General features: G+C 33.1%; 1 protein-coding gene across 7 annotated transcripts in view; it reads left to right on the plus strand.

Annotated features, from left to right (window-relative positions):
- Positions 1-2,982, plus strand: part of ENAH (ENAH actin regulator) — a 67,385-nt gene extending 64,403 nt beyond the window's left edge. For all 7 annotated transcript variants that reach the window (XM_081942169.1, XM_081942168.1, XM_081942170.1 and 4 more), the window contains one exon: positions 71-2,982. In XM_081942169.1, the coding sequence (XP_081798295.1) occupies positions 71-108 (38 nt within the window). In that variant the 3' untranslated portion in view covers positions 109-2,982. The remainder of the gene's footprint in view (positions 1-70) is intronic.
- The last annotated feature ends 8,758 nt before the right edge of the window (positions 2,983-11,740 follow it).

Raw genomic sequence — 11,740 nt, forward strand, 5'->3', positions numbered from 1 at the left:
AAGTATCAGTTCACATTTTTCTCCGTCAGTTAACAAACTCTTCTCTTTTCCTTCCCATTGCTCAAATCAGCAATTCGACAAGAACTGAACAAGTCAAATACAGTGTAGAAAGATTAGGACTAAGATGTTTGGACCACTGGTCTTGCACAAAATCAGCTACATTTTGTGAGCTGCTGGAAGATAATGGAAAAATATTCTTGAAAGAAGGAGAAAACAAGATTCTGAACTTTCAGACAACAATATGGTGATACACTATTTCCTTTTGCTGCTGTTTTCTGACTTTCAACAAGATGGAAAATAGTCTTAAATTGTGGCAATGATTTATGCAGAAAATCATAAGCCTGTTAGGCAGGTGCATTGAAATGTTTCATATCAACATTGAAGCTGCATATTTACAGTGTATTAAGTTTTTAAAAAGGAGAAAAACTTAAGGAGGCTTTTCAGAGAGGTTTTCTTAGTAAAGAATTTAGCAAATGAGATTGACATACAACTGTATCTCAGGTAGTCTTCCTATCACATTAGGTATTTCCTTGATTAAAAACAAAGCATGACTTCAATTCACAGCATAGAGACTGTAAAATCCAATATTGATGAATGAAAGATCCAGAACATCATGGTAAATTGAATATTGAATTCTTAGGATAAGCAAGCCTCTCTGATTAGCCTTCATGAAGTTTTTTAAAGAAAAATGCAAATGCTGCCCAGATTATAAAGATATAGATGCCTTCCTAAAATGATATGCTTTACCAAATCTGAGACTTCTCCTGAATACAAATCAATATGATCAAATGTAAATTGTTAGATTGTTATAGACTTACCATAGGTTTTTGAGCTTTTAAGATTTATGCATGCAGACATTTTTGTAACATAAATAACCACAGAGTTGGCTTTTAATTTAAACCATTCTTGCATGCCACAAATATTAAATAGCCTTTTTACAATAAGGCCTAGTTAATGCCCAGGCAAAACTTGGGGAGGTGTTGGGTTGGGAATTGGGGCAACTTTTTTATTTAAACAATTTGTATTAATTGCTGCACTATTTTTCCTTATATTGCATGCATGTGTAATAATAAGGAAAATGTGATTTATCAGTAAACATGTTAAATAGAACCAGGTACTTAATACTTTTTGTATCATTTCATTTGTATTTCAAACTTAGTAATGTTTCAGTAGCAGTTCTTGAAACACTGCTTTTTGCTTCTTTTTTCAGCTTGATATAAAGTTAAGCATTAAGCGTCAGAATAATACTTAGAATAAATTTTTAAAACAGGCAATGAAAAGTAATAGCATATTTTCACATTGGCTACCTACATTTGTTCATTTAATTAAATTTTGGTATGATCCTAAAATAAATAATTCATGTGTTATTTTTCTACCCTTCTCCATCACTGACCTTAACAAAATTTGTTTTAACTTGAATTTGTAAATGATCACTGTCAGTAAAGTGAGAAGAAACGGGATTGGGGGGGGGGATATTACTCTATTGGTATTTTTTGGGTTGCTCCTATTTTGTCACCATGCATTGAATTTTATTTCACAATTAAATATTGACATGTTGGGGGAAAAGAAAAGAAAAAAATGGAAAAAGTCTTAAGAATTGATGTAGCAATCTAGTTTTAGAGGGAAGAAAAATCACATATCCAGTTTTATCTCCTTCCCCATTTATACATTTGCATTACATTTTTTAAAACTTTTGTGTGTAATCTGTTTTGTGATTTTGAAAAAAATATATGTATTCCTGATTACATCTTAAATTTTCTTGTGGCAATATGGAATACTGATTTTATGATCTATGCTGATTTCAAAATAATGTTTGAGTTTAATTATTTGCTTTCTTAATTTACTCAGTTAACATCCAGATTAGTTCACAAGAAAGCTTTAACTAGCATATCCTCCCTGAGTATTGAACACCAAAGCAAATAAACATCCCGTTTTGGCTGTTTTCAGACAGTCTTGTTTTCCCTCTTTGTATAAAACAAATATGGCTTATAACATGTAATCAGTGGCCATGGGTTTAAATTATTTTTTTCATATTTTTTAATTGAAGGCATTTAAATCTCAAAGCAAATAATTGCTTGAAATTAAGAGGAGGCATTTTCATCTTTCGAAAGTAATGTATGTTTAAGCAGTATAAGCTAAAATGCTTATTCCTGTCAGAAATCATGTTTGATTTTGTTTGTAAAGAAAATTCAAAGATGGGCTCGCAAGAATCTTAAACATGTAAGTGGTCCAAAGGTAAGAACATTAAGTTACTAGATTGTGAATGAAACTGGTTAATGCACTAAACGTTTTGTGCCTTGGTCTAAAATTAATGAGTTCTGTGTAAAGGGAAAAAGAAAAAATGAAACAGAGACCTTGTCTTTCAACATGCATAGTTAACATAATCCTGAACTGAATCATTTCAGGAATCTCAGTTTAGTTAATCTGTTAAATCAGGCTGTATTAGTGACAGTAATGCCATTGCCAGGTAATCCTGTAAGTAAAATTAACTACAGGTTATTAGATTCTTTTAATAATTCTTCTTTGAAAATGTAATGATGGTTCCTGTGCTTTTGTAAGTAGATGCCTTAAGCTGAATATGGTTTAGGGGATCACTTTTAATTCCAGGAAGGCAATGCTTTCCTCAACACTGTGATCTGATCTGTGATAAACCTGTCCTATCATACACAAATGGCTAATAAGTCAATTCAATACAAACTGAATGTACAAATCTTAGTGCTGGTGCTGAAATCTCTTCAGAGTTGTCATGAAAAAAGTTCATTGTTTAAAAGGTTTGCAAGCATCAAGTGTCAATCAAAACTGAAGATGAAACATTAATGAATGTTACAATTTCATGCATTTAACTTTACTTCTTTTTGAGTTTCTCAGTTAATTCTCTGCTATTTTTACCATATTGTGTCATTTTAAAATTTCTTAAATGCTAATGCTGTTTTGTTTGAGCAGAAGAAATAAAATTGCAATATATACGTGCGCTTACTATTATTTGTGAAACTTCATGTTATGGGGGGAAGGACTTACACCTGTTTTCTTTACATTACCCTTATTACCCTTCTGAATCCATAGCATATTAAAAGTACTACCTCAATCAAAAATTTCATAATTCAACAGTGATGCTTAATGTTCATGTTGCTTCTCCACATTGATTTCTTTTCAAATTGTTTGTTTATGCTCTAAATGTATATCTAACTCCACACAATCACTCACAGAGTTTTGCTCAAGACCTTTGCCTTTGTTGAGATCTTCACAGTGAAATTCCTGGTTGTAATTCAATAATTTCCATCCTTTTTTCCCCCTTCCGGCATTTTGCTTTGTCAAGTTATTGTACAGTTAAAATTGTTCTGGAAACAGGTTTCTAATAAAATTGTTTATCACATTAGATAATTCCATGTATATGATTTGACAAGCTAGATCCTTATAAAAAGTGGCTGTTGTAAAAGGCCCTGTGTGTTTAAAACATTTTTTTAATTAAAAACACAAGAACCACATTAATAACAGAATTTAAAATTTCATTAATAAAATTTTATTATCATAGTGTCATATAGAGAGTATGACCAAATTTCAGCAGAATAATGTGATGAAATGAGTAGGTTCTAAAATGCTACATTGAAGAACACACAGAGAGATAATTTGTAGATTATTGTCTGGGGATGGGTATTAGGTTGAATAATTGCTAAAATACTAAAAATGTATTGTATTTACAAAAGCAGAGGTTTATTTTTTCATTATTTTAATGAAAAGTAGTATAAAAACATTTTTAAAAAAATTTAGATGCCTACTTGTGAATTGGAGGTAGAAGGGAAGGTTTCTTATATTCAGAAGTAAGCAAGTAGCTGCACTAGAGGAAGGAAAATGGGAAAGTTATTGTAGTATCATCTAATCCTCTTTAGACCACTGGTTCAGCAATGTTTTGTAAGCTATCAGAAAAGTGAATGTTTACAGAAATAACCTCTATTGTCTGAGGTCGGTCATATAAATGGGGACCAGGAAAATCAGGATCTTCAGTTGTTGTAGAGCCTCTATGCACGCAGAGAGTTTTTATGGCAAATAGTTTGGGGAGCAATGAGAATAAAGGAGGTCTGGAACCCCTGAATATTCTCATAAGAGGCTAGAACTTTTTCCATGTTTAAAATTTTCCTCTTCAATCATGTTTGGCTGTTACAATCTTGTATGATGTTGGTATTTCAGATGATTTTTTAAAAATGGAAATGTTAAATTATTGCCTATTATCTATTACTGTTTGCAGCATTCCAATGAAAGCATTTTTCCTCCACATAACCAAGTTTTTAATTTCTCTGAATACAATGTTTAAACATCATACATTTTTAAAACTCTTATTTTAAAATTTATTTAACTTGTTATAACAATAAATACTATAGTCTTTCAGCAGTTTAATTTTTTTTAAAAAAACTCAGAACATTAGGGTTCTTTGGTGCACTGATGATGTTTCCTAGTTTGGGTAATGAAATGTCTGCAACAAAACAACCAAGCTCAGAGAGCATCAAGGACCCCTCATTTCAACCTTGAGCTACAAATTGTCTCCTTTATTGGAATGAAGAAATAAAAAATCAGATGGCCCCAGTACCATAGGACAAGTTTTGAAGTGGTTCAGAGAGAGCACTTGGTACAATTGTGTTAGCAGCCTTACTAAAGTTCCTCTTCCAGGTATGTAGATTTTTTTAAGGGAAAATAACTGTCTCCAATAGTTTTGATAATCTTAGTTGACAAGGTAAAAATGCCAGACCTCGTATCAGATTTTTCTGTATACTTAAGACATTTTCTAACAAATCTTTTTTTCAGGAGGAGGAGTTCATCTTATATCCAAGGTTGTCTTCCTTTTGTTTAAATAAAGTTGTTTCATTTCAATAAGTTTCTTAACTGACCTCACAGAAAGCAGTCTTCTGATGACTGTATATACATATTTCTGCTGATTGCTGTGGGCATTTCTTTATCTCTGGCAATTTCAAACACACACTTAAAGAATTGACTATATTAATATAAGTATCACTTTATATTTATTTGCTCAGATTTAAAGTTTGCTAAGATTTAAAGTTTGAATGAGAGCAATTTTTGTTAAAATTTGTCTTGGGATTTAGATGACTATATATAAATCTAAAACCCATTATTTCTCTCTAATTTTGTTTGTTCAAGGGGAAAATACTACTAAATGTTGAAGTGATAAAATTGTTAAGAAAAAATCTGTAATATGTGCTATTTCACCAAGAAATCAGCCTTCACAAGGCTGCCTTTTTATTAGCTGTTCTGCATATGAACACAACTGATTCATTTGGCAGGAATATTTCCGTAATTTCTCATTTTCCATGCCATATTTCTCTCCCACAACTGACCTCTCTTCTTTGGGACTTTTACTTTGCACCTAAGGACCTAACTTGACAATATCTTTTTGGTAGTGTGAACCTATGACATTATTTTCATCTGATCCTCAAGCCATGAGTGAGTTGAATTTAAATCAATTTTAACTGTGTGTAGAAGTCTCCTTATTCTGACACGATCCAAGGCTCACCCAAGCACCTGGAAGGAATCAACAGCAATATCTGAAAGCAGACATAGAGTAGGAGAGGGGTCAAACAATCAATGCCAGTATGGGTTTTGGCCAATTCAAAATGGATGGACATTGCTTCAAATCAGCAGATAGCGGAACCACCTAAAGCTGTCCTATCTTTCTTTGGAAGATTATACCAACTGGTGCAGTGAACTAAGTAATGGCCTTAGCTGTTCCTTTAAAATAAAAGTTGATGTGACTTAGGCACATGTCTATATGTCTAGTAACATTTAAAATGTTTGTTAAATACATCTTAAACAATAGCCTGGCTGTTAAATTGATTAGAAACAGTGCCATCAGAATTTTATTCCAAGTATGGAATGCTCTTCTAGAAGTACAGTATATTTATTACATGATCATTTTTCTCCATAAAATACATTATGCTCATATAATGTGCCATGACATCCCATAGAAAAACACTTCATTACACTGGAAGGTGAGCCTTCAAATACTACGAATAAATTGAGACAATTATCTATTTTAATAGCTATTTTAAAAAATTAAATGAATTTTAAAATATGGCAGACAAGGGACTGCACTTTCAGCAATCAAGAGACGTTGGTTGCAGAAGACAAGGGATTTGTCTTTCTGGAGATCCTTATAAGCACTGTACTAACGGACCTAACGTATAAGATTAACTAAAACACATTGGAAATTCCATTTTTTGAAAATCCTGTTACTTCCAAATTTCTAGACTGCAGTGCAGTTTCCAAGCTTAATTTGACAGAAATGGAATGATGGCATATAAAGCAAAACATGAAATGAAAAGAAGAGGTAAGAAGACAGGTGTATGAGAAATCCAGTAAGCAAATGTATCCAGAGTGTAAGGACCTAAGAAAGTATGCTTTTTTGGGGAAACCTTTGTTTTAATTGCAGATTTAATCATAATGTTATAGTATGTTATGCTATCACATTCTGTAAGTTTTTGAAAACTAAATTATTTTGGGAAATCTATAGATGATAAGTTATTATTGTTATATTTGCTTTCACTGCATGATTTTTAGTTTTATATTATGGTTTTTTATTCTGTATTTACTATGCTTACTACCATATAGCTGGTCTTAATTGCTGAGAGTATAAATAACAATATAAAATTAAAAGCAAATTTTAAAATACACCAGTTTATTACTTCATTAAAAAGGATGGCAAAATAGAATGTGTTTTTGTAACAAAAATAGTGGAACAAAGGTCTAAAATTAATTTCATGGTCTAGTGTTATGCTAGAAAAATATTTTAACTAAGTATCTATTTCAATCATTAGTGAAATTTCTTAGTAGAAACTTTCATCTTTAAAGGCAGAACTGAAAGAAATTTTGAATTGTTAATAAATTCTTGACATCAGGGAGAGGAAAACATAGTGTCAGCAATCTGGGATTTGCTTTATTTATATTAATTAATTATTAATTTAAAATATTTAGCAGCAGTCTTTACTTCAATGAGCTTTTTCCAGTACTTAGATTTAACTTGTCATTTGGCGCTCAAAAGAAATTGTTCAATCAAACTTGTCTATTGTGAATAAAATTTACTAGATAACCTCTCCCTGCCAGTTCCAGGTCAGATAAAATGGGCACCCTCTAGATCCCATCCCTTAAATGTTACCATCTGATGGGACCTAGGAAGTGCACCATTTCTGTGACAGCCTTCCAACAAGCCTCCATTCTCTTAGACTTCTGAAAAATTGCTCTCTTCCCAAGTACTGAAATAGAGGGAGGCCAGGTTTTGAGATGGCTTGTTGAATGGCTGGGTCACTAGGTTTGTGTTTGAATGTTTGTTTTTTTGTTGCCTTTGATTTTTGTTGCTGTTGTGAAGCACATGGAGTTCTGTTTCTTAAGATGGGCAATGCTAAAAATATTTAAAACAAACAAACAAAAGGTGTATTGAGAGAAATTTATTACTAGAATTCATAGATTCCTTGTGTAAACAACATACTAGCTTTGTGCTGTGAAATTCTCTACGAGAATTGGATCTGCCTATATTGCTATTTAGCATTCCTGTATGAACTAGTCAATCCAAATTTAATGTTATGCAATGTCAATTTAACAGCAAGAGCAACAAAGATGATTAGGGGACTGGATGCTAAAGAATGGTTGCTGGAACTGGGTATGTCTAGTTTGATGAAGAGAAGGACTAGGGGTGACATGATAGCAGTATTCCAATATCTCAGGGGCTGCCACAAAGAAGAGGGAGTCAAGCTATTCTCAAAACCATCTGAGGGCAGGACAAGACGCAATGGGTGGGAACTAACTAAGGAGAGAAGCAACCTAGAACTTAGGAGAAAATTCCTGACAGAACAATTAGTCTGGAACAACTTGCTTCCAGAAGTTGTAAATGCTCCAACCCTGGAAGTTTTTAAGAAGAGATTGGATAACCAAACCAATTCCTGCTTAGGCAGGAAACCCCATACAATTTCAGACAAATAACCAAATTGTATGGGGTTTCCTGCCTAAGCAGGGGGTTGTACTAGAAGACCTCCAAGGTCCCTTCCAACTCTGTTATTGTATTTTATTTTTGCTCTCTTTACATTTGTAATAAAAACAAATCTAAATTATAATATCCTGGCTCATTTTGTTTTTTTACATTGCTTAATAACAATATAAATTTTAAATATGTGTATTTTTTATGGGAGCAACTACAGTCCATCAAACTATTTTAAATAAAGCAGGATGTTAACATTAGCAATGGGAAGATGTTTAATAAATTCAATAGTTTTTTATATTAAGTATTTCAAATATTTGATAAAACATACTATATCACTTGATTTTATAAAAAAAAGTTGCAGCTCTTGAAATATATGTGTGTACTTTGAGTGTAATGAAATGATTGTAAAATATCCATGAATTGCTTTGAATATAAATTAAATCCCAGTTATTTCATTAACTGAGATAAAGATTATTTGCCAAAGATAGAACGATAAAAATTACAATCATAAAATGGAAAAGAGGAGGAGAAAGTACAAGTGTAAACAATATTATTTATAAAGCAGAAGTGCCCTATCTACATTAATAAGCTATATGAAAGGAATACTGACTTTCTGTATTTTCTAAACTTAATGTGCATGGCATAAAAATATGCAAGTCAGCATAGTTATCACTGAAATATAAACTGGCTTTTCTATGTCTTTGGTTCTACCATCATGTTCCTGCTTTTTTGCTTTGATGTTTTTCTAGTATGCCTCTTGATACCAAGTTTCCTAATGAAATAGTTGTACTTATATAACAAGTAAAGGTTTTATTATTTTCCCCTCTAGTAAGCCAAATAATATGGCACACAGTAAAAAGGGATCAATGCAAGGATAAATAGGATGTTTTAACTAGTATTGGTGGTTCACATACTGGCTAATTACATGGTTTTGATTCCATGAAAATCCACAATGAATTTCGATAGAAAAAGACTGGATGGATTTATCTAAACTAGATCTGTAAAATCTGGGTACTTGCCAAGACAAATATATGATATATAACAAATTATTTTCTACATGAGGGGTAAAAATGAAGCTGCCAGATTGCAGTTTCAGAAACAAAACAATGTTGTCAAACTACATTAGACTAAATGACCAAACATTATTAAAGGAAATTTCCTGTAAATGATGTGAATTAATGTACACTAGTAATTGCAATAGCTGTATAGCTATTTAGAACTGGTTCTTGAAAATGACCATGAATAGTGATCTTTTGAGCTTATTCAACCTCTATACAGGGAGTGTTCAAGTTACAAAGGCAATTGGGACTAGGATTGTCGTTTCCAAGTGACACAGTTGTAAAGTTCAATGCCATGTGACTGCATCACCTAGCAATGGCAGTTCTGGCACTCCTGGTTGCTGTTGTTAAGCAACCATCTCATGTCAATGACTTCCAACTTCCTGCCATTTTTCCTGCAGCAGGGAATGTTGGAAATCATGAGCATGTGATCATTGCAATACTGCAATGACTAGAACTCCAAGGAATAGTTATAACACCCCATCATTCAGCATTATTGCGAACTAGAACAGTTGCTGAACTAGTGGTCATAACCTACAGAGCCCACCCCCAAATAATACCCATTTGCAGTCCTGGAATACCATTGTCAGATTACCAAATTAGTTTTTCTTTATTTTTTGCCATTAAAGCTTCATTTTAAGACTGTTTTAAGTTCCCCACGTCGTATAGTTTTTCAAATAATTACCTAAGCCCCCATCCATTGTAAAAATCTACCTCAATTAAGATATAGCTCATAGTCTGTTTATGCATTATCTTAAAATGTATGCCATATACTGAAACTTAAGTTTTCTTTAAAAAAAATAATGGTTATTTGAGGATTTGAACAAACTCCGTGAAGAGCATTGAAGACCTTCTTGGAATTTATTTCAACATCATTTAGTTTTACATATATGAAAAAAACCTCAGTGTTTAGTGTCAAAATAGATTCTTTTATTTTGACTCTTGCTAATGCACTAAAAGAATTGGAATAGGGATTCTCAACAGCCAATTCTCTATTCCTGATACAGATAAGCATGGAATTTAATAGCACTGTCTCATTTCCCATAATCCTGGAGTGAAGAAGTCTCAGAGATTACATATACTAAATTGGCTGGCAGGAAGGGAAAACTCCACTTCGCCTTAGGCACCGCTAGATAGAGTTCAGCATGAATGGAATAATCACTTAAAGCTATAAAGATGAACCTGCCACTTTTTGCTAATGGAATCAGAGAAGGTAATGAGATACAAAATTCTGTATCTAAATAATTATAAAATAAGGATTTGAGGTACAAAACAATTTTCTATTAATACTGGAAGATTCTAAGGCACACCATTAGATTACACCTTGAAAACATTGCAGTTACTACTAGATGTCAACCTGCATTTTTCAAACACACATCTTGTCAGATTAACTTTATACCATTTTTAATGTAGAAACTTCCTTAATAGATTGTGGGACTCACTGTGTGTGTTTGTGTGTGCGTGTATATATACACCACATACACATTCTGTCTGGATTTCAACAGAAGAATTCATAGAATATATTGTGATTATAATATGATAGAATGTGGTCTGGATGATGTGAAATAGGTGCATATATTAATAAGGCACCATAAAGTTAAGTTGTGAGTCCTCGATTCTTCAATATTTAATTAATGAGGTGGGAGGAATTCTTATCAGATTTGCAAGTGACATAATAGGTAATATCCCAGAAGAAAAAAATTAAGATTCAGAACAATTTGATGGGCTAGATAAGGGCTGAAAGTAACAATAAAATTTAGTACAGACGAATGCAAATAAGTGTACAGGATTGAAACACCTAGCTTAATAATAATACATGTGGAAAAAAACCAGTAGTTGATTATAACCTGGATATAAGTCAGCAGCTTGATGTTACTGCAAGAAAAAGAAAGTGCAATTTTAAGCTGTATCAACAGAAACTGCACTGGTAGTTTCCAAAACATGGGACAGAATAAATCCACTTTGTTAATTTGGTCAGACCTATTATGGTTACCATGCCCACTTTGAGGTGCAATACTACAAGAAGCAATCAGAGAAATTGTAAGAGATTTAAGGAAGGGCAATGAGGATTATTAGAAAACTAGGAACTTGGGTTGTTGAAAAAAAATTGAAAGACCTGGATATGCTTAGCCTTGAGAAAAGAAGACTGGATGTGCCACCGCTTTTCAAATTCCTGAAAAGAAGACACACAAAAATGATGAAGACTTGTTCTCTATTGTTCCAGAGTACAAGATATATAATATTTGATTTAGCTTATAAATTTCAATCAAATGTTAGTGAGGGAAATCCTAGCATTGGATCCAATTACTGGGACAGACATTGAACTTCTTACATTGAATGAACATAGTCATTTATCCAGAGAGCTTTAATTTGAATTCCTGAACTGAGCAGGGGGTTGGACTCACTGGCTTAAATAGGCCATTTTCCGGAGGAATTTTGCAGGATTAGCAGGATTGGGTATTGTGATGTCCAATTGGCCTCGAGACAGAGTTAATTTGAAGCCACGCCTCTGGGCTCCTTGCTTCTGGTTCCCAGTTTCAACTCTGTCTGGTGGAAGAAAGACAGGTTGCTTTTGGTTCCTGATTCTTCCAAAAACAATCCAGTGCCATCCTGCAAATTCCTTCTCCCTGCCTTCTTCCCCTTGCCTCCATCTGATACCTGGAAGCCTCCCCTTGGTGTGGCTTGCTCCCGGCCGCTGGTAAGG

Source organism: Natrix helvetica, assembly GCF_964273705.1.
Source record: "Natrix helvetica genome assembly, chromosome: 2".
Taxonomy (NCBI): Eukaryota; Metazoa; Chordata; class Lepidosauria; order Squamata; family Natricidae; genus Natrix; species Natrix helvetica.